The sequence below is a fragment of the Geotrypetes seraphini genome, chromosome 2 (genome assembly GCF_902459505.1).
Source record: "Geotrypetes seraphini chromosome 2, aGeoSer1.1, whole genome shotgun sequence".
Lineage (NCBI taxonomy): Eukaryota > Metazoa > Chordata > Amphibia > Gymnophiona > Dermophiidae > Geotrypetes > Geotrypetes seraphini.
In genome coordinates, this window is record NC_047085.1 from 236,889,641 (window position 1) to 236,916,614 (window position 26,974).

At 43.6% G+C, this 26,974-nt stretch overlaps 1 protein-coding gene across 8 annotated transcripts in view; it reads left to right on the plus strand.

Annotated features, from left to right (window-relative positions):
• Nucleotides 1-26,974, plus strand: part of ATF7IP (activating transcription factor 7 interacting protein) — a 353,654-nt gene that overhangs the window by 186,428 nt on the left and 140,252 nt on the right. For all 8 annotated transcript variants that reach the window (XM_033935226.1, XM_033935228.1, XM_033935229.1 and 5 more), the window contains 3 exons: nt 4,922-5,067; nt 8,975-9,109; nt 20,770-20,835. In XM_033935226.1, coding sequence (XP_033791117.1) covers nt 4,922-5,067; nt 8,975-9,109; nt 20,770-20,835 — 347 coding nt within the window. The remainder of the gene's footprint in view (nt 1-4,921; nt 5,068-8,974; nt 9,110-20,769; nt 20,836-26,974) is intronic.

Consider the following 26,974-nt stretch of genomic DNA (forward strand, 5'->3'; position numbering starts at 1 on the left):
GGTCCCTATTCATAAAAGTGGTCACAGGGATGAAGCAGAAAACTACAGGCTGGTGAGCCTCACTTCAGTTGTTGGAAAAATAATGGAAGTGTTGCTGAAAGAAAGGATAGTGTACTTCCTTTAATCTAATGGGTTACAGGATCCGAGGCAACATGGCTTTACAAAAGGTAAATTGTGCCAAACGAACCTGATTGAATTTTTTGATTGGGTGACCAGAGAGCTGGATCGAGGACATATGGTAGATGTAATTTACTTGGATTTCAGCAAAGCCTTTGATACAGTTCCTCATAGGAGGCTGTTGAACAAACTTGAAGGGCTGAAGTTAGGACCCAAAGTGGTGAACTGGGTCAGAAACTGGCTGTCGGACAGACGCCAGAGGGTGGTGGTTAATGGAAGTCGATCGAAGGAAGGAAAGTTGACTAGTGGAGTCCCTCAGGGTTCGGTGCTGGGGCCAATCCTGTTTGATATGTTTGTTAGTGACATTGCTGAAGGGTTAGAAGGAAAAGTGTGCCTTTTTGCAGATGATACCAAGATTTGTAACAGAGTGGACACCGAAGAGGGAGTGGAAAATATGAAAAAGGATCTGCAAAAGTTAGAGGAATGGTCTAATGCCTGGCAACTAAAATTCAATGCAAAGAAATGCAGAGTAATGCATTTGGGGATTAATAATAGGAAGGAACCGTATATGCTGGGAGGAGAGAAGCTGATATGCACGGACGGGGAGAGGGACCTTGGGGTTATAGTGTCCGAAGATCTGACAGTAGCTGCTGCCAGAAGGATGCTGGGCTGTATAAAGAGAGGCGTAGTCAGTAGAAGGAAGAAGGTGTTGATGCCCCTGTACAGGTCATTGGTAAGGCCCCACTTGGGAGTATTGTGTTCAGTTTTGGAGACCGTATCTGGCGAAAGACGTAAGAAGACTTGAGGTGGTCCAGAGGAGGGCGACGGATATGATAGGAGGCTTGCGCCAGAAGACGTATGAGGAGAGACTGGAAGCCCTGAATATGTATACCCTAGAGGAAAGGAGAGACAGGGGAGATATGATTCAGACGTTCAAATACTTGAAGGGTATTAACGTAGAACAAAATCTTTTCCAGAGAAAGGAAAATGGTAAAACCAGAGGACATAATTTGAGATTGAGGGGTGGTAGATTCAGGGGCAATGTTAGGAAATTCTACTTTACGGAGAGGGTAGTGGATGCCTGGAATGCACTCCCGAGAGAGGTGGTGGAGAGTAAAACTGTGACTGAGTTCAAAGAAGCGTGGGATGAACTCAGAAAATTTAGAATCAGAAAATAATATTAAATATTGAACTAGGCCAGTACTGGGCAGACTTGCACGGTCTGTGTCTGTGTATAGCCATTTGGTGGAGGATGGGCTGGGGAGGGCTTCAATGGCTGGGAGGGTGTAGATGGGCTGGAGTAAGTCTTAACAGAGATTTTGGCAGTTGGAACCCAAGCACAGTACCGGGTAAAGCTTTGGATTCTTGCCCAGAAATAGCTAAGAAGAAAAAATTAAAAAATTAAATTGAATCAGGTTGGGCAGACTGGATGGACCATTCGGGTCTTTATCTGCCGTCATCTACTATGTTACTATATTCTTCTGCTCCAGACTCTACACTCCCAATCATCTGGAGTCTGATGCCTTTCTACTGGACTGGGAAGAGAAGTTCCTTTATTATAACAGGGATGATTAACGATGTTGTCTTGATATGTCTATGTCAGGGATCTCAAAGTCCCTCCTTGAGGGCCGCAATCCAGTCGGATTTTCAGGATTTCCCCAATGAATATTGTCACCACCTATGCTTTAGCTGAGCAGTTTAGGCAGCCGAGCGGTTTAGGCAGCCAAGCAGTGACATACGCCTAAATACTGGCGTGAGCCCCTTTTGAAGTAGGGGAAAACCTTTCAACTGGGATACCAGAGGTTGCTTCTCAGCACAGTCCCTGTGCTGGTCCTTAGAGAAATCCACCAGATGATTCTAGTGTGTAATCCACTAGATGATTCTAGTGTGCAATAATAAGCTTTATTAAAGCTCTGCTCACAGCAACCCCATGCCCTCCAGGTACTCCCGGGCATGAAATTTACAGTTAAACAAATAACAAAATAATTTCTTCAAAACAGAACATAAATCGCTTTGCTCTGGACTTTATCAAACATGAAACACAGTCTCTATAGTCCTCTTCACCAGAGTTGTATATTAGAGCAAGCAATCTGCTATGAGAGCAACAGTTCTTTTATCTTTATTACTGTCCAGTGGAACTGGCTAACTGAACATATTCCATAAGGCTGCCTGAGTTTATCCAGCAAACAGAGCAGTCCTCAGTTCAGCGTTTTCCTCAAGACTGCAAAGACAGGCAGACTTAATTGCATTTCACACATTGCAGCTGTGAACAGCCATGGAAGTTTGGTAACCTGATATCATAGTTCTTCAGCTGTCTTCCTGCCCAGTGTTTGTTAGCTAAGCTAAGATTCATACAGGTATTAGTACATGCACTTGTGCTTTACCCCAGCCAGGGGTTTAAGATTAAACTTTGCCCTCTCCAATATTACAGTCTTTGCCATAACATGCCCTCATTCCCTAGTGAAACCATAGAGCAACAACAAGGTAAGAAAAATCCTTTCCTTTTAACTCGCAGGTTTTTATGATGTCTCCATTGGTTCAGGCTGGTATTCAACTAGGGCATTACTTCCCTCAATTATCATAGGCTCAGTATCTCTGGGCTTCACAGCAGAGTTCACCACTGGCTCCTCTTTCATCTCCCAGTCAGACTCCAACCACTGGTCTGACTGTTTCCCAGGAAGGATAGCCTCACGCTGGGCTTTCTGCTTCTGTACTGCTTGTCTCTTCGGGACTCTCCAGCCTAACTCCTCTCCCCTTAGCTCTCTACAGAGCCTCAGATTAAGCTGAGGGAAGAAACCACTCCCCTGTAGTTGCTTGGGGGAGTTTCCTTCCCTCTGCTTATATAGTTTCACTCAGGGCACCCTGCTGATCTGCCTTCTGCCTAATAGGCACTGGATAATAACAAGGTAGAACTTTATTGCCTGGCTTTGGGAATGCTTCAGGAAAGACACAGCTTTCCTGTTCTACTTCCATTTCTTCCTTGCTGTATACAGGGTAGTCAGCTGATCTACTCCCCTTGACCTTGACCTGGTCAGCCCTTCTGCACTGGGGTTTGTATGTTTTATTATATTTCCCTGTGATAAACCTCGGGGATGCAGTAGGTTTGTCACAATATGCATTGAAAGCAGTGCATGCACATAGATCTCATGCATATTCATTGGGGAAATTCTGAAAACCTGACTGGATTGCGGCCCTCAAGGAGGGACTTTGAGACCCCTGGTCTATGTTATACATGATAATCGGAGGGAAACAGGATTCTATGTATGTCATATGGAAACTGCTTAGTTGTATGCGGTATATAAATTTTTTAATAAATAAATTAATAAATGTATTCTCTCCAATTTCTCTTGCTGGGAAATTTCTGCCCAAACTTTATTAAGAACGAGGCACCGTGGTCCTCATTGCTTCCCATTGGCCATGCCAACCATTATTTCCTCTTCTCCTTCAGCTCACTGTTTGAGAACCCATCACACTTCAGCTGTTTACTACATTACTCATATAGAATAAAGGCACTCTCTTATATCCCAATCTGTTCATTAGCACCATGCAACTTCAAATCAGCAAAACGATCCAGAAGGCATTCACAACCATGCACAACCTAAGGCAAATCCGAAAATACTTCAGTGCTGCAGGTCCCATAATACACCAGGATGAGGTTGGCAGAAATCCAAGACTGGCCAAAAGGTTTCCTTTCTGGAATAGGTAACTGGTCACACTACTCCTCGGTAAATGTCAATTTTCTAGACACCACAGTTTCCATCAACAATGGCTATGTGCAAGCATCTATACAGTATACTGGAAATCTATAGACAGATGGTTATGTTTTCATTGATCAATCCGTCCTTGATCAATGCTTCTGCCCCCATGGCTCATTGCCTGCAGTTCTTTCCACCTCTGGTTAATATCATTGCTGGAATTGGTGAAAATCTGATATTTGCAGTCAGATATTGCAGTCAGATACTTAATTTGACTGTGGACAGAAATTCTAGATGCAGGTCTAGGCCTACTAAATCAGGGGCTATAGTTCAGTCTTTCCCAAGTTGGGTTAGTAGACACATGATGGATTCAGCATTACACAGAAAGGGATTACATGTTTTTCTCAAATTCCCATATTGACTTCTCTTTAGTTTTAAAAAACCTGTCAACCTGCCATCCAGCATCCTATCATTATCATTATATGATATAAGGTGAATTCAACATTATCCTACACTCAGAGATTCATTGTGTTATAACTTTGTCAACTCCCTTTTTTTTTTAGGTGCAGTTCCTCACAATCCAGGGCTCCTAAATGGTCATTCATTGCTAGTTTATTGCAGGATCCATACTTTCATTCTATAGTGTACAGAGCTATATTGTGCATGATGCAGGCCCTATCTAGTTGAGATTTGGTGAAATTCTTATATTGCTTCTAAAAGAATCAGGATTACTACTTTATGCACTAGAAGTGCAAAAAAATTATAAGTTAACATTTAGGAAAATGGAGTTAGAAATTAGATCACTGGAAAAGTAGTATATAGATAAACTAGGTCATGGTATTTCTAAAACTGCAATTACACAAATATGCCTACAGGAGGCCAGTAATTTCTATTTTTCTTCAAAAAGCACAGTACTATGATGAGGGATAACAAGGCTAACCACCACTTTAGCGCGGAAAGTGTGATGAAGCTCATACCTAGTCCGTCAACTCTGATTCCAATTGCCTGATATTAGGGAACTAAACAAATTATATTGTGGTTAGGGAAGAGCTTTGAATGTCTGAATGTACAGAAAGTCTTTGATGGTTAACAGTGGTTTGCCCTTGTAGGTGAACTTTCCCGAAGGAAACGTTCAAAGTCTGAGGACATGGATAATATGCAGTCTAAACGTCGTCGGTACGAGGGAGAGGAATATGAAGCAGAACTTCAAGTGAAGGTCACTGCTCGGGGAGACGTTAATCAGAAGTTGGAGAAGGTACTACATTTTCTTTTTTCAATAATTTTATTGAATATTATAAGTGATATACAAAAAGCAGTTCAAATACATAAAAATTGAATAAAAAATAGTGATGTTATGTGGAATGTTTGTTGAGAGGTCATAAAGTCAGGCGCATTTGAACATTAGATAGTATTCCAGTAAGCTTAAGCCATTGAGGATATATAGAGGATGGGAGTGAGTTTACAGAACAAAAAGTATCAAATGGGACAAATGAAGTGGAGGAGATCAATTGATGAACAAACCACACACCCGCCCGCTGCCACCTCTTCCATGAAAGAGATCTACCCTTATTTTGAATTTTAGAATTATTCCAAAGGGACATGAGTGGGTCTTCAGCAACAGAGATCTCAGCTGCTGCATCTAATAGTTGAAAAGCATGTTGCGTTGCACTTAGCAAAGAATACTTTCTCAAGTGTCTAGGTATCGACACTGTAAGGAAGCAGGAGATGTGTAGTGGTGCACATAAAAAGCATTCCATTTCAAACCATGCTGGTTGATCCTGTGGATAAGAATCAACAATCCAATGAGCTCCGTATTTGGCTAAGGATGCGATGTAATAATAATAAAAATCAGGTAAATTTAAACCACCTTTAATCTTAGAGGCCTTCAGCTTGGCGAGAGCAATACGAGGTTTTTTTCTTGTTCCAAATAAATTCAGAAATTTTCATATTAAGCCAATGAAAGAGCGACTTATGGCAGAGAAGGGGAAGCATAGATAGAGTATAATTAATTTGTGGGGCTAAGGTCATTTTAATGGAGACTATTCTACCCCACCAGGACAAATAAAGCGGGGACCAACGAGATGTAGTACTTAAAACCAAGTTTTTGATTTTAGATATATTGAGATCCTGAGCAAGTAATGGGTCTTTATGTATTAAAATCCCCAAATATTTTACAGCTCCTTGTGACCATGGAAAAGGAAAATGAGCTAGATCTGAGGAGGAAATGTGATCATTTAGCGGAAAGATCTCTGATTTCTCCCAATTAACAGAATATCCAGATATTTGAGAGTATTGAGAGACGATGTGGATAAAATGAGGTATAGAGACAAGAGGATCCTTGAGAAAGAGAAGAACATCGTCAGCATAAGCTGCTAGTTTAATATCTCTACTGGACAAGGGAACACCTTTAATTAAGGAACATTGTCTGATAATTGACAATAGAGGTTCCAATGCTAAATCAAATAATAGTGGTGAGAGGGGACAGCCTTGACGGGTACCTCTATGGAGGGAAAATCTATTAGAGAGAGAATTGTTAATCAGAATACGAGCCGTGGGTTGTCTGAATAATGTTTTTATCCAGTCTGTAAAGAAAGAACCAAAGTTGTACCATTTCAGTACTCGGAATAAGAAAGGCCACTCCACTCGGTCAAAGGCCTTCTCGGCATCAATGGCTAGACCAATCACAGGATCAGACATTGTTTTGGCGTGAGCATTGATATGATGAAATAAACGAAGATTATCCCCTATGTATCTATGTTTGATGAATCCAGTTTGATCTCCATGTACGAGAGATGGGATCACTGTGGTGAGTCTTAGTGCAAGTAATTTAGCCATAATTTTGTAGTCCAAATTAAGAAGAGAGATAGGATGAAAATTTTTAACCAGAGTAGCATCTTTGTCTGGCTTGGGAATAACTACAATCGTGGCCTCAGTGAAATTAAATTGCTTGTCTGGAGTGGAGTGGAGGAAATCATAATATGTAAGGAGTTGAGGAGTCAATAGGGTTCGAAAGCATTTGAAGAACTCATTAGTAAAGCCATCCAGGCCCGGAGCTTTCCCAGTGGGTAGAGAGGTTATAGCATTTTCAATCTCAGATATAGTTATAGGAGCATCCAGTTTTACTTTAATAGATTCCGATAGAGTCGGATGAGCTATTGAGGATAGAAACGAATCTAAATCCGTTTCAGAGGCTGAAAACTCAGATTGATATAGGGTAGTGTAAAATTTTTCAAATTGGGAAGAAATCAGAGATCTGGTTCTGGCTAATTGTCCTGATGAGTCTTGAACAACTGAGATGTGTAAGCGTTTTGTTTTAGTTTTAAGATACCTAGCCAAAGGGCGACCCATAAGATTATCTCCCATGTAGTGTCCAGAATTGGAAATGAAAATGTCACGTCGGGCCGTACATGAGATTAGAGTATTATATTCATATTTTAATTTTTGAATACGTTGGAACATGGATGGATCTTGTAAATGGGTGGACATATGTTGTAATTCAAAATTTTTAATAGAGGTTTCCAGTTCTTTTTCTTTTTGGATGGATTGTTTTTTTTTTCCAGGAAGCAAGTTTGATCAATTCACCTCTGAGAGAAGCTTTGTAAGCTTCCCAAACAATAGAAGGACAGATTTCTGGATCTTTGGTGTTGATTTCAAAAAATTCCGTAGTAAAAGATTTGATTTTTTCCACTATTACTTCATCTAAAAGCAGAGTATTGTTAAGTCGCCAAGAGGGAGATTCATTACGTGGGGCAGAGATAGATAAATGTAATGAAATAGCTGCATGGTCTGTAAGAGTTATTGGGTGTATGAAAGTATTTGTCACTTCATGAATGAGAGAGGAGGAGAGAAGGAAGAAATCAATTCTTGAATAGGTATTATGTGGTGGTGAAAAGTGTGAATATTCTCTACCTTTGGGATACAGTAAACGCCATGGATCTACAAGAGAAAAGGCTTCTTTTAAAGCATGCAGAGCTGTAAAAGATTTGGATTTTGAGGGTCTACAAGAGGATGATCGATCTATATAAATATCTTGAATTTGATTAAAATCTCCGCCCAATATTAGAGAACAAGAGTCATATTCAACTAACGCCAGCTGATGATCTTTGAAAAAATCTGGATGATCCAAAACAGGAGCGTAAATATTAAGGAACATAAAATCCAGAGTGCAACGCAGCATGTACCAGACACCACCTTCCATCGGAGTCTGTTTTAACAGAATGAATAATAGGGGATAATTTATCACTGAAAAGTATTGATATTCCATTTTTCTTCCTCTGAGTCGCAGGGGAATACAAATGAGTGGAATATCCCTTCAACTCAAATTTAGAGGCGGCAGCAGGTGGGAGATGAGTTTCCTGTAAATAGATCACATCGGGATGTTTTTTTTAACAAATAGTTAGCTATCTTCTTCCTTTTAATAGAATGGTTCAAACCATTCACATTAAAAGAGATGATATGTAAATCAGTCATAGTCTATTGTATACAATGGTAAGACATAGTAAACATCACCTTTATAAGGAAATAACAAATAGTAAAACCAGGATACCAGGTAGACACTACTGCCAGAAGGAAGTGAAAGAAAGAAAGAAAGCATAAGAATAAGAGCAAGTATACTATTAGTGACAGCATATTGTAAGGTCAGAAAGTGAAGAGACCTTACTATCATGTATAAAATAATACAGTTTAAGGGTGCTCCTGTGAGCACGGAGAGACAACTCATATGGAACAACTTACTTAACTCCACACCCATTCAATTTAAGAAACCTAAAAGTGGTGTGCTTACTCATAAAAACAATGAATTATATATTCATATAGGTTATAACAAGAGAACATAAAGGCAAACCAAGATATCGAGAGTTCAATGTGTCAGTGCATTTTCAAAGAATCTAGGAATGCAGCCAGCTCCTCAGGATCAGTGTATGATGTAGTGCGGTTGTTATAAGTTACTTTCATCCTGGCTGGGTACATAAGACCATATTTGGCTCCGATATCTTTAAGTTCCTGCCGGTGGGAGAGAAATGCTTTTCTCTTTAAAGCTGTAGTTTTAGCTAGGTACTACATTTTCTAATAACAATTATAGTGATATTGTAGCAAGCTAATATTCATCGAATGTAATTTTAACAGATGTACCTATGTACACCAACCCTATTGTGCTTATTCAGGTTATACAGAGACTCCTGGAGGAGAAACTTAGTGCCTTGCAGTGTGCTGTTTTTGATAAAACTTTGGCTGATTTGAAAACAAGAGTTGAGAAGATTGAATGTAAAAGGCATGAAAATGTTCTGAACGGAATACAGGTAAATATTCTATGTGAGTAAATACAAAATTATTATAAGAGCAATTTTTAGGCTGGTGTACATTACTTCTTTAAATGGGACTGTTTAAATATGCTTACTACATTTTTAAAGCTCCTATTTACTAAGCTGCATTAAAGCAGTAATGTGTTATTTTAGCAAATGGAGAGGCAAAGGATGCAAAAGCAGTCAGAGAAACAAACACTGAAGATAAAAAAGGTGTGTATTGGACAACAGAAGGACCCGTCTTGTCCACATATCAGCAGTTTGCCTGCATCAGGGATATACTTTCTAAAATCAAATGAAAACATGGTTGTGTCAAGTCATCTGTTGTCCAGTAAACACCTTTTTGTCATTCTGGTATTTTATTGTTTTCATTGCTCCTTTGTTTCTCTGATCTTCTTAGGCATGCTAAAAGAAAATACTTTGTACTCGTTCTTTAAATCTTTGAACCCTTCTACAGACCTCTGTTCTATTTACCAGTCTCTTATGAGTCACCCCTCACCATTTACTGATACTTTAATGACCTCCATTGAAGAGCTTGCTGATTTATTTTGTTTCTAAGGCAGCACAGTTACAACTTGCTTTTAATTCTCACACTGCCTATGTATTGACATCATCTTCTGTTGGACAAGCTGCTACCATTTGTTCCCCAGTTAGCTCTCCATGTTCAACAACCCCTGATGCTCAGCTCTCTGCCTCGAACCCTGAGGTGTTCTACTTTTCCATTGGTAAGCCCAGTTGGAATTCATTTCAACTTCAGACCCCATGCTCTGTGATCAAGGTTCTTTCTTCTATGAGGCTTACAACTTGTCATCTAGACCCAGTGCCCTTGCCTTGGCTTAAGAATCCATCCATTCATTCTTTCAATGGTTAAGCTTAGCTCAGCTATCAGTTTTATCCTTCCTCAATAGAAAGAGGCTATTCTTTATCTAATTCTAAGAAACCATCATTAGATCCATCTCTACCTATTCACGATAGACCTGTATCTAACCTGTGTTGCCTCTCAAAGATTGCAGAGAAAACGCCTTCCTATAACTTAGTCAATACATTGATAGAACTCCAGATTGCCAAGGATGTAATGCTAGTTATTCCAGGACAAGCAGGCAGCCTATTCTCACATGTGGTTGACGTCATCCACGGAGCCTGGATGTGGACAGCCTCACAAGCAGACTTGCTTGAAGAAATTCAGAAGTTTCAAGTCTGCCACACCGCGCATGTGCGAGTGCCTTCCCGCCCAGCACAGGGCGTGTCTCCTCAGTTCTCAGTTTTCCACGGAGCTAAGAAGTCCGTCTTTGATGCTCTGCTGAACTTAGTTCACTTCGTGCATTCTCTCACCGTGGCTCGTGTTTTGTTTCTTCTTTACCGTGTCGCTGTGTTTCTTTTCTTTCGTTTAAAAAAAAAAAAAAAGTTATGTAGAATTTTTCATCGAGTGACGGTGGGGCCTGTCGAGCGCCCTCAGCCTGCGGGCTTCAACTTTGTGGAAGCTATTTTTCCTTTTATGTCCCGGCTGGTCATGGGCTTTAAGAAGTGTAGCCAGTGCCAGCGTGCAATCTCTTACCTACCCACATTGCTGGTGCCTTCAGTGTTTGGGGCCTGACCACTGCCTAGAGTCATGCATTTACTGTGCTACCCTTCAACCCCGAGCCCTTAAATGTCGTCGAGTGCAAGTGGAGAAGATTTTTGGTATGGAAACTCCCACTCCGACCTCCGACTTGGTCAAGCCTGCCACGGGTGGTATCCTGCTTCCATGACTTCGACTCTCATCAGACTTTCCTCATTTGGCACGTCCTCGACCTCGAGTAAATCTGTCAAGTCTTCTCCTGAGCTTCCCTCAGGTCAGATACCTCAGCAGATGCTTCCAGCAGTAGTTCTTAAACTGCCCAAGAAGCATGCCTCTGGCCGAAGCATCCTTCCTCTTTGCCCTCGGAGCCTTTAGCCTCAGCAAGTGGTCTAGTTTCAGACTTGGAGCCACAATTGCAGGCTACCATCCAGACTATTTTGGAAAGGGAGTTTGTTCAGTTATTGACCAAATATAGTCCTGCTTCGACTCTGCTTCCTGCAGTCCAGCCTGGGCACTCAGCAGTCACACAAGTGGTCGAGTCCTTGCCTGTGCCTCGAGCTGAATTTAAACACTCCATGCAAGGAGCCGAGTCTTTGTGAGTGTCTGGTTTGGAATCTTCACACTCTATGCATTATGCAAGGAGCCGAGTCTTTGCGAGTGTCTGGTCTGGAATCTTCACACTCCATGCAAGGAGCCGAATCTTTGGGAGTGCTTCGAGATACCTCGATCCAAACCACTGAGTCTGTGGGGTCTCGTCTTTGATCTACAGCTTCCAGCCCTTTATCTTCACATCAGGCATTGCCCATTCTGAGGCATAGGGCGAAGTCGCTTCGACCTCTAACACTACCTGCTTCCAGGCAGCGCACTCATCGCCGATCGAGGCACTCATCAAGGCGCAGGTCCTCTTCAAGAGAGAAGCCTTACTCATCCAGGCATTCCAGCTCTTCGAGGCCTCCAACTCCTCGATCGAGGACACCAATAGCAGTACCTGAGGGTTCCGCTTCTCCTAGTGACTCTTCCAAGTCTGCTTATTCGCTGGGATATGAATACTCCAGAGAGGTCTCACCTTCGTTTTCCACTCAAGGTGCCTTGAGGTCATCGAGTCCCTCTCAAGGCCATCCTCTTGCGGATCAATTGTCCTTTTCCTCCTTTCTCCGTGAAATGGCTGAGGACCTGGATCTTAAATTGGACTCTGGTTCTAAGTACTCTAAGGAGTATTTAGAGGAAATGGGTTTGCCTCGGCCTCCTGTGGAGTCTCTCAAACTCCCTCTTAACAGGCTTCTTTCTCAGACTTTCAAGCGAAACCTGGAGACTCCTCATTCCATTCCTGCTGTTCCAGGCAAGTTGGAATCGAGGTATAGAACTGTACATTGCAAGGACTTTGAGAACTCTCAATTATCTCATCAGTCCCTTCTTGTGGAATCTTCCTTGAAGAGGAGTCATCCTTCCAGGGTCTATGCTACCGTACTCCTGGCAAAGAGGGCAGGATCATGGACAAGTTTGGCCGTCGTCTTTATCAAAATCTCAAAAATCATTATTGCTTGCAGGTCCTATGCTTCCAGACGGATTTTAAGGGGCATCAGGCCACCAGGTGGTACAAATTAATATCTGATTTCTTGAATAAAAAACCAAAAACTGGTCTTCGTGACATTTGGAGCATTGAGATAAAGCAGTATATTTCTGCATCTCAATGGCCACATTTTTGGACTTGGAGGATGAGATGTACAGCGTCAGCATCTATGAGACAAACTTGGTTTTTTCTGTTACATAGACCGTTTTAGATCCCTGTTAGGTTGCACAGGTTAGACAGTTCTAAATCTAATAGATGCTGGCAATGTCATCTAAACATTTGGGACACTGGATCATCTGCTGTTCTATTGTCCTTTGATACTGAACTTTTGGAAGTCAATATGGGGTAAGATTAACAACATATTGGAATCATCAATTCCACTGACGTGTGAGGTGATCATATGTGGCACATTACTACATGTAAAACCCCCTATGGATCGTTATAAATGCCGTCTTTTTCTTATCATGACTGGAATAGCCATGCAGATAGTTACCAGTTCCAGTGAGCGATTTGTACGGGGCAGGAGCGCGGGAAGATCGCTCCTGCCCAAAAACACGCTAGACTACCAAGTAAGGTTTAAGTGTGTGTGTGTGTGGGGGGGGGGGGCACAGGGCTTAAAATAGCCCAAAATATGAAAATGATTTTTTTGGGCATAAAATCGTGAATAATCAAAACCGTAGATACGGAAACTGTGAATACACCTTATCTGTTTTTGGGGCCTGGAAATAGGGACCATTCTGCGCGAAAGGATATTGACACCCCATAGCCCAAGAAACGTAAAGTAGTGTTATCACAGGTTGACTCCTCGCTCTCTGGTATGGCTTTCTTCTCAGAATTTATCAATTTTATGTGAAAAGCCTTTCATAACAGCCGTGTTCTGTAGTCCTGCTTTGCGCCAGACTTATCAAGGCTAGCCTCTCAGGGTACATTTGCTTCTCAGTTTGCCACTGTTCAGGTCTCGGGAGACCTGTTTGCAGGGGAAACCGATGATGAGGATAATTCTATTGTTCCTTTATTGTTTACGGATGCTCCTTCCATGGCAGGGGACCAGGGAACGAACACTGACAGTTTGGATTCTATTTTACCTCTACAACCAGGAGATGATCTCACAGTTTACACTTATTTCTATCTGCTGTCTTACCAGATCTCATTTCGGAGTCTGCATGAGCTGATTTAGACACACAGCCAGCTCCTTCTACCTTCGCCTCCCTCAGGTGTGGCGTGAGCTTCCAGACATTACTGTCTTGATTTTGGAGCAGTGGGTTTCTCCGGCAGAGTCTCTCAAAATAGCGAGAACCATGACCAGGCTGTATCCTATGGCACAGGCTTGTCAACACCTTTTTAGTCAGCCTAAAGTAGATTCCTTAGTTGCGCATCTCCCTTCTGAGTAAAGGCAGTGTGGTGCTCAAGGATATGCAGGAATGCCGAGTGGATGATGATCTCAGGAGACTTTTGAGGCAGTGACTTTGGGTGTCATAGCTGACTCTGGTGTCTTGTTACACGTGCTTGTCTGTCCAGACTACGCACTTTGGAGAGTGAGGTGATGAACCTTCTCCTCAGTTACTCTTATCTGGTATAGATTATGTAGCTGACACTCTAGATGATATTGTACTTGTCCTGGGTAAAGCACCAGCTTATTCAATTTCTGCTTGTAGAATGCTCTGGATCTGACGGTAGGCTGGTGATTCCACCTCTAAAGCTGCTCTTGCCAGACTCCCTTTTAAGGAGCTGTTATTATTTGGTAAAAACCTGGATGATCTCATGTACTGTGTGGTGAACCTTTGCCCCAGAACCTCTAGAGTTTCAGGGTGCTCTAATTTTTTTGGGCTTCAGACCCTCTCGACAATATTCCAGTTCCACGTTGCAGAGATTCTCCCAGAGCTACAGGCAGGAGTTTCCCCAGATCCAGGCATAACCGAGCCTCTACTTACCTTACTGCCCCATCTACTCAGAAATCGCAATGATGCTAGGCACAGGTCAGCCCCTCTTCCTATAGTGGAGATAGAATTAGTTTATTTGATATACCGCATTTGTTTAACAATTATTGTCAAGTCAAAGCGGTTAACAAAATTAAAAGCAGCGAGTCTAAAATAAAAGCTAAAACGAATAGGGGAAAAGACCAACTGGAACAAAAGGATATTCAGGGAGGGGTTAAGTTACAATAATTATAAAGGGAGAGGAAAAAAGAAATAAACAAGGAAAATACAAAAGGTAAAAGTAAAATTGTTTTTGTTTTATTTATGGAATGGAATGGAATGGAAATATCTGTAGAGAATCGTAGTCAAAAGCCTTTCTAAAATAATAGGCTTTTAGCTAAGACTTGAAGACTAAAACGGTAACAATTTCCAAAGGCTCAGGGCCATCGGGGCATTTGTTCAGGTCCGGGTCCAGATTTTATCTGACTACTGGGATGCTGAAGGAACTTAGGAGAGTTCTGGTAGCTCCGCTGACTGACCTTTTCAACAAATCTCTTAGAGTCGGGAGTGGTACTGGAGGACTGGAGAAGGGGCGGATGTGGAGGTCCCTCTCCACAAAAGTGGAAGTAAGGAAGAAGTAGGGAATTACAGGCCGGTAAGTCTGACTTCTATGGTGAGCAAATTAATGGAAACACTTTTAAAACAAAGAATGGTCAAGTTTTTGGAATTCTATGGATTACAGGACTGAAGGCAACATGGATTCACTAGAGGTAAGTCTTGTCAGACAAATCTGATCAATTTCTTTGACTGGGTGACCAGAGAATTGGATAGAGGATGTGCACTAGATGTGGTGTATTTAAATTTTAGCAAAGCCTTTGACGGTATTCCACACAGACATCTAATAAATAAACTGAGTGCCTTTGGGATGGGCCCCAAAATGGCAGGCTGGGTCAAGAACTGGTTGAGTGCAAGGTAACAGAGGGTAGTGATCAGTGGAGATCGCTTTGAGGAAAGGGATGTTACCAGTGATGTGCCTCAAGGTTCTGTTCTTGGGCTTGTTCTTTTTAACATTTTTATAAACTATATTGCTGAAGGGTTGTCGTGTAAGATTTGCCTCTTTGCGGATGATACCAAAATCTGCAATTTAGTAGGCATGAACAACATGAAGAAAGACCTAGTGAAGCTTGAAGAATGGTCTGAAATTTGGCAGCTAAAATTTAATGCTAAGAAGTGCAAGGCTGCAAAAACCCGAGGGAATGGTACAGTTTAGGAGGTGAAGAACTTATGTGCATAATGGAAGAGCAGGACTTGGGTGTGATTGTATGTGATGACCTTAAGGTGGCCAAATAGGTTGAAAAGGTGACGGCGAAAGCTAGAAGGATGCTATGTTGCATAGGGAGAGGTGTGGCCAGTAGGAAAATGGAGGTATTGATGCCCCTGTCTAAGACTTTGGTGAGACCTCATTTAGAATATTGTGTACAATTCTGGAGGCCGCACCTTCAAAAAGATATAAAAAAGGATGGAGTCGGTCCAGAGGAAGGCTATAAAAATGGTATGTGGTCTTCATTATAAGGCATATGGGGACAGACTTAAAGATCTCAATATGTATACTTTGGAGGAAAGGCGGGAGAGGGTAGCTATGATAGAGATGTTTAAATGCCTATGTAATATAAATGCGCATGAGTCGAGTCTCTCATTTGAAAAGAAACTCTGGAATTAGAGGGTATAGGATGAAGTTAAGGGATGATAGGCTCCAGAGGAAATATTTTTTTACAGAAAGGGTGGTAGATGCATGGAACAGTCTCCCAGAGGAGGTGGTGGTGGTGATAGACTGTGTCTGAATTCAAAAGGGCCTGGGATAGGTATGTGGGATCTCTCTTAGAGAGAAGGAGATAATGGTTATTGCGGATGGGCAGACTAGATGGGCCATTTGGCCTTTATCTGCTGTCATGTTTCTTTGTTTCTATATTTCATCTTGTACAGAAAGGTTGTTTAAGAAGTATAAATTAGATCAAATAAATTGAAAAAAAAAAGGGAAAAATAAAAATATTACTTAATCTCAAGTCCTCAAAATTCAGAGCAGTTTATTTAACAGGGAAGTAGAATGTCTTAGACAAACTCAGCAGACTTCCTTTAATCTCACGAGTAGTCTTTCGATGGATCTATCTTAAGATAGGTCATCTTAGTTTGGGAGATCCCCAAAATAGATCTATTTGCTTCTCTCCATAACGAACATCTGCTGTTCTACTCCAGACTCTATGCTCCCAATCTCCAGGAGTTGGATGCCTTTCTGCTGGATTAGGGAAAGTAGTTCCTATATGCATTTCCTCCAATACTTCTTGTCATGGAAACTCTACTCGAACTTCACTAAGACTAGTGCACCGTAATCTTCATAACGCCCCATTGGCCATGCCAGCTATGGTTTCCTCTTTTCCTACAGTTCATGAACCAGTCACACTTCAACTGTTTTCCACATTGCTCACACAGAACGATGGATCTCTTCTCCATCCCAGTCTGTGGTCATTAGTGCTCACAGCATGGTACCTCTTTCCAAATGGATAGATGCCTCTGCCAATGTCGGCTATTATCGAATCTTCCAGAAAACCTTCCACACAGCGATGTTGTTTCACTGTTTGGTGTGATATTCACTCTCTAGACCAAATCACTTGCCTCTTCCTTCCATACCTTCTTCACCTTTCCAATTCAGGCCTAAAAACTAACTCATCAATGAGATGATCTTGTACTATCAGTACTCCTGCTGTCGCCTCAGACCTCAATATTGGTCTCTCTATACTTATGAAGTCTCCCTTTGAGCCACTTTCAACTTGCTCACTCAAACACTAAAATTCACAAGGCATTTCACTGTATATCTTTTCCTATGTTGTTGTATATCAGTTGACCAGATTACATTGCAAGTAAAAATTCAGATTATGTTGGGCCCCCTGATGCAGGCAGACATGCCGAAACATAGCCCATGTCGGGTCCCTTTGGATGTAATGTACAAGTTTTATTTTCAATAAATAACGTTTGCTATGTTAATACCATCACAATAGGATTTTCTATTTGGTCATCCTCTGCTCCTTTTTTAAATAGAGGTTTTGTATAGAGGTTTTTTCTTTCCTGTTTGTGATCGTATTGGCTGAGACAGTTTTGGTTTCTCTTCCTTCTGGACTTGTCCTCCAAAGAACCATGGAGATTGGACTGTTTTCCGACTCTCATCATGTAAAACAGAGGGTTCCCTTTAACATTACAAGAATGTTGAAGATGGAACAGTGAGGCAAAATTGAAATTCCCACAAGTGTAAACCTCACTGGTAAGGGTTCAATTGCAGAACGGCACATAAGCCCTCAATACATCAACATATGTGATCTGTTTAGGCTTATATCCTAGCCTTCTGATTACATATAGCTGTATGCTCATTACTATTTTACTTTTGTCTGTTTTCAAATAAATAAATAAACAAAAAGTATTTAATCTTTTACTTATCCATTTAATGCAGTGTCTCTAGCATAGGATGAAGTTGATAGGCTCAGGAGTAATCTAAGGAAATACTTTTTTACAGAAAGGGTTGCAGATACGTGAAATAGCCTTCTTGAAGAGGGGTGGAGATAGGACTGAATTCAAGAAAGCATGAGATAGGCACGTTGGATCTCAAAAATAAAAATTGTGGATACAGATGTTCTGGAGATAATTTATTAAACACTGACATATAAAACCATGAAAATTCAATTAAAAAAGTACAATGATAAAAAATACTGTATGTGAAGGCGTGTTCGCCGTAACACGGACCGTGTAGAGTCTGGTTGGATTGTACTTTTTAAATTGAATTTTCATGGTTTTTATATGTCAGTGTTTAATAAATTATCTCCAGAACATCTGTATCCACAGTTTTTGTTTTTGTTTTCATCGGTGGATTGTTTTCACTGTGGATCATTGGGTCTCCCCATTTTTCTTTGTTGTGCTACACGTTGGATCTCAAACATGGTGAAGTGGGAAGAAGGGGGAGAGCTTTTAAGAGTCAAGAGAATGATCTCAAGCACTGTCCTACTGTGTTGTGAGATCTCAACATGGTTATCACTTAGTTGATGAGCGCTTTTTTTGAACCACTTGATTCCTTGTTTTGACGCGGTGGCTGTCGCTTCAGCTTGCAGGGCCAGTGAGCTTTGGGATCTAATTACGGATCTACTTTACACTATATTTTATCATAACAGACTAGTTTTCTGCAGTCACCCAAAGTTCCTTCCTAAAGTCATAAGAACATAAGCACATAAGAACATAAGCATTGCCTCTGCTGGGTCAGACCAGGGGTCCATCGTGCCCGGCAGTCCATGACCTGAAAGTGTTCCCTACCTAACCTAAAATATCCATACCCTATTCGCTCAATGTCCTGTAAGGTAACTCTATCTGTACCCTGTAATCCCCTTCGCTTCCAGGAAGTCATCCAGTCCCTTTTTGAACCCCAGAATTGTACTCTGTCTTATCACCTCTCCGGGAAGCGCGTTCCAGGTGTCCACCACCCTCTGAGTGAAGAAGAACTTCCTTGCATTCGTTATGAATCTATCTCCTCTCAGTTTTTCTGAATGACCTCTTGTTTTAGTTGTCCCTGCTAGTCTAAAGAATCTGTCCCTCTCCACCTTCTCTATGCCTTTCATGATTTTATAAGTCTCTATCATGTCCCCTCTCAGTCTCCGCTTCTCCAGGGTAAAGAGCCCCAGCCTGTCTAACCGTTCGGCATATGAAAGGTTCTCCATACCCTTTATCATCCTCGTTGCCCTCCTCTGGATCCTCTCGAGTATTGCCATGTCCTTCTTGAGGTATGGCGACCAGTATTGGACGCAGTATTCCAGATGTGGGCACACCATTGCTCGATACAGTGGCAGGATAACTTCCTTCGTTCTGGTAGTGATACCTTTTTTGATAATGCCCAACATTCTGTTCGCTTTTTTTGAGGCCGCTGCACATTGCGCCGCCGGCTTCATTGTGTTATCCACCAATACCCCCAGATCTTTTTCTTGTTTGCCTTCCCCGAGTGCCCTCCCTCCCATCGCGTAGCTGTACATGGAGTTCCCTTTCCCTATGTGCAAGACCTTACATTTCTCCACATTGAAGCTCATCTGCCTCAGTTTGTTCAGGTCGCTCTGCAGTTCTTTGCATTCCTCAACAGTTCTGACCCTGCTGGAGAGTTTTGTGTCATCCGCGAACTTGATAACTTCGCACTTTGTCCCCATTTCTAGATCATTAATAAATATATTGAACAGCAGTGGTCCCAGCACTGACCCTTGCGGAACACCACTTGTGACCCCTATCCAGTCAGAGTAGTGCCCCTTTACTCCTACCCTCTGTTTCCTGTCCGCCAGCCAATTTTTGATCCATCTGTGCACGTCCCCTTCCACCCCGTGGCTCCACAGTTTCTTCAGTAAGCGTTCATGGGGCACCTTGTCGAAGGCTTTTTGGAAATCTAGATATATAATGTCTACTGGGTCACCTTGTTCCAATTGCTTACTTAACCCCTCAAAGAACTGCAGTAGATTTGTCTGGCATGATTGGCCTTTACAGAAACCATGCTGGCTCGATCTCATCAGATTATTTTTTTCTATATGCTCATTAATACCTTCCCTGATCAGTGATTCGGCCATCTTCCCCGGAACAGACTGAGTTCCATGACTGAGTTCCATCTTAACCAGTCAATAGTTCTATCAACATTTTTCCCAAAACCACATGCTTATTCTGGCAAAAGCTTACTGTACACTTTACACTGCATGCAAGACTTAGCATTCTATATGGTATGGACTAAAGCCCACTAGATAGTCTACATATCTCATTACTGGCCTACTAGATAGTTCACATATCTCATTTCCAAATTGATAGCCAGTTTCGTTACAGTCCTGCAGAATTTGTTTGGTGTCTAGAATCCAATCCCTCCACCCTATTTTCTGTTCTGTTCCAGGCTATACCTCAATGATAGTTTCTTGAACATGTCTGAACATTTCGAGTCCCTGTTGTCCTAACCTTGTTGTTTTCGGTGAGCCTGGTAGTTAAGATTCCCAGCTGTGAGAATAGGAGGCCTGCTTGTTCTCGGAGAAAACAAAATTAGTTACCTGAACCAGGTTTTATCCAAGGACATCAGGCAGAATATTCTCACATACTCTTCCACCTCCCCTTGGAGTTGTATACTTTCAGCTATGTTATAAGATTGAGGGGCCTATGCTTGCATGTTGGGTGGGAAAGCACCTGCATGTGTGCAATACAGAGCTGCTAGAATCTTTTATATATTTTTATGCTAACACAGCTGTGAGAATATTCAACCTGTTGTTCTCGGAGAACACCTGCTACAGGTAAGTAACTTCATTTTCTGAGTGTAAAGCAACTTTCAAGACTTATTTAAATGTTTTTAAATGCTGAATTGTTTGTTTTTAATTTAGATTTCCTAATATCAGGACTCTAAAGGTTGGATATTCTTGTTATAGGTTTGCCTCAAATTAATGTTTGAATGGTAGGTATTATTTATTAATCCTGCACATTTATGACTTTAATGTCTGCTATTAATAAGTAAACCTGTCAAAATATTGCTACTTCTATCATTTTACATTAATAAAATGTTTATCTGCCATAGGCTAAAATTGCCCGGTTATCAAAACGTTTTGGAGCAGCAAAGGAAGATCTGAAGAAAAGGCAAGAGGTATATACAAGGACTTGCAATCTTATTTTATATCATATCTTAACATAAGATACTTTGAAAGCTGATAAACATAAATACAAATTTCTATTCTAGGAGTGGGATTTTCAAGATCTCTAATGAATGTGTATCCAACCTAACTTCTCAGATAATTGGGATCAAATATAATTCACTTACTGTATTTTTTCTCCATAAGACACACTTTTTTCCCCAAAAAAGTGGGTGGAAATAAGGTTGCGTCTTATGGAGCGAATACCACAACCCCCACCCCCTGTACCTGTTTTTAATCGCAGCACAACCTTCGCCCCCCCTTTTTTACCCTCCCTCCTCGCGCTTCTCCCCACCCCTTCCTCTGTTTCCCTGGAGACCAGGTCGCACAGAGCTACATGTTCCATAAACAGTGTCTTCCACCGCCACTGGAGCCACCGTCGAAGAGCCCCTGCATTGGCCCCGCAGCAGGATGAGGGACCTGTTTAATACCTGCATGCAGAATTGCTGGCATGAGCTGCTGCAGAAGGAGATGCACATGACGCTCGCCTGGAAGGTCAAATACGGCTAGGACTACCCGAAAGTGGGGGTTCCCGCCGCCCACAAGCGACGCGAAGTTGTCGTCATCGTCAAGCACGGCCTACCCGAAATCGGTGCCACCTGGATGCAAGCCCCAGAGGAGAAGGCTGAGACCCAGACTCCGTCACCGCGGGAGCCTTCCACTAAACCCAAGGAGTTTGGCATCGACATGAGACCCCTGAGCCTGCAATCGTTAAAGCTTCTCTATCAGGGCCTTGACAAAGATGGCTCGGGAAGGCAGCAGTACCTAGAGTGCAGAAAGCTGAAGGGCTCAAAGGAGAAGTTCCAGTTCCGTCTCATTTCCTCCTGGGACTACAGCTGGTGCATTGGTAAGCCTGGTCCAAATGCCTCTAGCATCTGACAGGAGGCTTTGACGTCAGCCCTCGGTTATAAGGTGCCGCCCCGCTGAATTCTGGGATTTGTGGTCCTATATAGGAACCTTGATGCATTCCTGCACATTGTCCATAAAAGATGAAATTGGCCAAGTGGCTCCCCCTAGTAACTGGGACTCGGAGACTGCCTGCCCTGTCCCTACCTACCTGCCTGCCAGCCACTAGGCCTGCCTGCCCTGTCCTGGCCTACCACTTGACTGCCAGAGGGGGGACAGGGTACAGAGCCTGGCAGGGAGGGGGGACAGGGTGCAGAGCTTGGCAAGGAGTGGGGGATTGGGTGCAGAGCTGGCAGGGTGAATTTTATATTTATGAGTGGCATTCAATAATTTATCTACCCAAGTGTGAAAGAAAGTAACAAGTGTTGAAACAAATCTGTGCATGTTGTGACACGTCTCAGGGTTACTCATATACAGTTGTGGCTCAGTGCGAGTTTAACATTCCAAGAGACAGAATGTCAGAAGAGTCATTGTGCCAATCGAGTAAGAAACTGCTAGATTTGGAGCTCCGTTCAGTGAAAAATATTTTCGCAAAAGAAGGGAAAAAGCCAAAGGAGACCCATGAATGCATGACTTCATTTTATGGTGAGTCTGCCCCATTATCCTACAAAGCAAAAATTTTGGAGCAAGCATTTTAAGTGGGAAAGAGAGTCCATTGAAGATGACCTTCACACTAGACAGCCTGTAGAAGCATCTTCCACAGAAATGTGCAAGAAAGTTGAGGATTTAATTTTATCAGACAGACAAATTAAGGTTTCCCGAATAGATGAATAAATGGGCATCTCAGCAGGTAGAGTTTAGAAAATAATTCATGAAAGTTAGACATGTCCAAGGTTAGTGCAAGATGGGTTCCAAGAATGCTGATGCTATGTCAGAAGGCTATGAGGCTCCAGTACTGTCAGGAGATCTTGGAGATGCTCCATGGAGACCATGTGAATTTTTTTCAGTGTTTGGTGCCTGGAGATGAGACTTGGGTCAATCACAGAGATCTCAGTCCAATAGAGTAAAATAAAATTTCAAGACAGAAAAATCTGCAGGAAAATTCATGACAACTGTCTTCTGGGATGATGAACTTTGCTTCTGGAGTTCCTGCCGCACAAGACAATTATAACCGGGGAGAGTTAACGCCAACACAATGATCGCTTTGCGGGAGTCAATCAAGGAGAAAAGACGAGGAAAACATAACAGCAGGCATGCCGTTTCTTCATGACAATGTGCCGGTGCACATGTCACAAAAATCACAGGCTGCCATCTGAGAATGTGGGTTTCATCAGCTGAACCATCCACGCTACAGTCCTGATCTGGCTCCCTCAGATTATTTTCTGTTCTGAGTTTTGAAGAAATCTCTGCGTAGACAGCGGTTTTCAAGTGATGAAGATGTCAAGGAAGCTGTGATGTCCTGGTTTGAAGGTCAAATAGAAGAATTCTATTCAAAAAGGTTAAAGTCTTTGCATGAAAAATGAATGAAGTGTATGGAGCTATCAGGGGACTATATTGGAATATACAGTATATATTTTTAAATTAAGCATTTAGTTCATACCATTTTTTATCTCAGGACAAGCAGGCAGGTATTCTTACTAGTGGGTGATGTCATCCGACAGAGCCCCAATATGGACGTCTCACAAGCATATTTTGCTTGAAGAAACTCAGAAGTTTCGAGATGCCCGCACCGCGCATGCGCCAGTGCCTTCCCCCCCGATGGTCCGGGCGTGTCTCCTCAGTTCTTTGATTTCTGCGGAGCTGAGAAGTTTTACTTCGATTCTGCGCTGACTGAATTCCCGTTTTTTGCCTTCTAACTAGCCGCGGTTTTGAGTTCTTTTTACTCTTATCGTGTGTTTTATTTCTTTTATTTCTTTTTCTTAAAAAAAAAAAATTTCTTCCGGCGATTCGGCCGGGTCGGCCGCATGGCTCAGGCCCCGCTCTTTTGATCGCGCGGCGGAGCTTTTTCGGCCTATGTCCCGGCCAATTACCGGTTTTAAAAAGTGTAGCAAATGCCAGTGCGCGATTTCGCTGACGGACCCGCATCGACGCTGCCTGCAGTGTCTTGGTCCAGAACATTTCCCGAAATCGTGCCGGCCTTGTTCCACTCTTAAGCGCGGGCGTTTAAGCGTCACTGTTTTTTGTGGGAGTCAATGTTCAAAATGGAAGCTGCGAAAGAGCCTTTAGCTTCGACTTCGGCTGCCGCTTCGCCTGCCCATGCGAAGCCCGCCACTGCTCCGGGTCTCCTGAAGCCGGCTTCGTTTGTCCCGGTTTCGACCCCGACTTCGGCGCCGGTGCCTTCCTCCGTCTCCTCGGATCAGGTACCGCCTTCTACCATTCCACCCGTGGTTATCAAAGTGCCGAAAGCTTCCAAGCAAAAGCACTCGACCACGAAGGAGCGCGAAGACCGTGCTGGAGGACCCTTTCGGTGCGGATCCCTCCATATCGGCTTCGTTGCGGTCCCTTTTGGAGGCTCAGTTTGTCGAGCTCATGCAAACCATGGGACCCAAGTTAATTGCCACCATCCAGGGTGACCTCCCGGTTCCGATTCCAGGGGGCGGACCGCCCCCTCCTCCTCCTCCTCGCCGGTCGGTCTCGCTGCTTGGCGAGGAGGAGCGGCGTATGGCGGCCGGTACCTCGAGGCAGGCCTCCTTTAGTGACATGCCCCCTTTAGAGCCCATCACGCCTCCACACGAAGAGGTCTGGAATCCCTCTTCGGGTAATCGAAGCCCTGGGCATCGCAAGTCTCAGGAAAAGTTCTTCCGCACTCCTTACCAGGCCTGGACTGCATCGCGAGAGGCATCGAATCTTCCGCCTCTTCGCCCACGGCCTCAAGTCCCATCTACTCGCTAGAGGCTTCGGGGGACCATGCTAAGCATCGTCATTCTAGATCCCCCTCCAGACACCGAGAGGGGCATCAGTCCAGGCATTCATCACGGCACTCCTCGCGGCACTCTGAAGTTTCACCGCAGAAGAAGCTGCCGCGCCTGGAGTACTCTTCGTCAGACATGTCTCCTCCGCAGGGGCTGGAGTACGAGGAACCGTGTACCTCTTATTCCCCCTGTCGATCCCAGGTCTCTGTGGATCCCGAGGCCTCGACTTCGTCCAGTCCTTCTCGGAGGCCTGTTCTGGCGGATCAGTTGTCTTTTTCTTCTTTCCTCCGGCAGATGGCGGATGACCTGGACATTACCTTGGACACCGGTTCTCGGTACTCCAAAGAATACCTCGACACCATGCATTTGCCTAATCCTCCTGCGGAGTCTCTTCGCCTGCCTCTACATAAACTACTCGACAGGTTGGATGCACGATACCGCACGGTTCATCACAAAGGGTTCGAGGGCTCTCAACTCTCTCACCAATCCCTGCTGGTCGAATCCTCCCTCAAGCGGTTTCATCCGTCCCAGGTGTACGCCTCGGTGCCTCCGGGTCGCGAGGGCAGGACAATGGATAAGTTTGGGAGGAGAATATACCAGAACTCGATGATGACTTCCCGAGTTCTGAATTATACTTTTCATTTTGCAACTTATTTGGAGTTCTTCCTGCCTGTGCTTCGGAAATTCACACCTTACATTGAGTCTCAGGCTCGCTTCGAATTCAAGGAAGTAGTGGCCTCGCTGTCCCAGCTACGTCTCCAGTTGATGCAATCCTCTTACGATGCCTTTGAGATTTCGGCAAAGCTCTTCAATTCCATCGGGTCCTTCCGGTCCACCCTCCAAGAGAGTATCCTTCCAACTTGACACAGACCGCCCTTCTTCTTCAGGAAGCTCAGGCTTTGTTTCGGCTTCGGGCCGTCGAGCCCTCTGGATCTCAAGGAGGCCTACACTCACATTCCCATTCATCCGGCCTCTCGCAAGTTCCTCAGATTTCGGGTGGGACATCTACATCTGCAGTATCGAGTGCTCCCATTCTGCCTGTCCTCGTCTCCCAGAGTCTTCACGAAGTGTCTGGTAGTGGTGGCCGCTGCACTCCGGAACAGGGGTCTTCAGGTATTTCCCTACCTCGACGACTGGCTCATCAAGGCCTCCTCAGCTCCAGAGGTCATTTCGGCGACCCTGGCTACAATTTGCATCCTGCAGAGTTTGGGCTTCGAGATCAACTTCCCCAAATCTCATCTACAGCCTACCCAGTCTCTCCCCTTCATCGGGGCGGTCCTGGATACCATTCAACTCAGAGCATTCCTTCCTCCTCAGCGCATGGATGCTCTTCTTCATCTCTGCCAGTCTGTGTCTTCTCGCCAGTCCATCTCAGCGAGACACATGATGATCCTCCTGGGCCACATGGCCTCTACAGTTCATGTGACACCTTTTGCCAGACTCCATCTCAGAATTCCTCAGTGGACCCTGGCTTCTCAATGGATTCGGGTGTCAGACCCGTTGACTCGACACATCATAGTCACTCCTGCTCTTCGGCAGTCTCTACTTTGGTGGATGACCTCTTTGAATCTATCCAGAGGTTTGCTGTTTCACACTCCTCCCCACCAGAAGGTTCTCACAACCGATTCATCGACCTATGCCTGGGGAGCTCATCTGGATGGTCTTCGCACTCAGGGATTCTGGACCATTGCGGACCGACTCCATCAAATCAATCTTCTAGAGCTCAGAGCCATCTTCAATGCTCTTCAAGCTTTTCAACATCTGCTTCACGACAATCAGGTCGCCATGTATTATGTCAACAAGCAGGGGGGCACGGGCTCGGCCTCCCTCTGCCAGGAAGCTCTCCGAGTCTGGGATTGGGCGGTTCGTCACAACGCCTTCCTCAAAGCTGTCTACATTCAGGGGAAGGACAATGTCTTGGCGGACAACTTGAGTCGTCTCCTCCAGCCTCACGAATAGACACTACATTCCTCGATCCTTCATCAGATCTTTACACAGTGGGGGACGCCTCAGATAGACCTCTTTGCGGCTCCCCACAACTTCAAACTGCCTCAGTTTTGCTCCAGGATCTACACTCCTCATTGCCTCGAGGCAGATGCCTTTCTGCTGGATTGGGGGAATCGCTTTCTGTATGCGTTTCCTCCATTCCCTCTCATTCAAAAGACTCTGGTCAAGCTGAAATCCGACCATGCCACCATGATTCTAATAGCTCCTCGGTGGCCCAGACAACCTTGGTTCTCCCTTCTACTTCAACTCAGCAGAAGGGAGCCATTCCTTCTTCCAGTGTTTCCTTCACTTCTTACTCAGCATTTGGGATCTCTACTTCATCCCAATC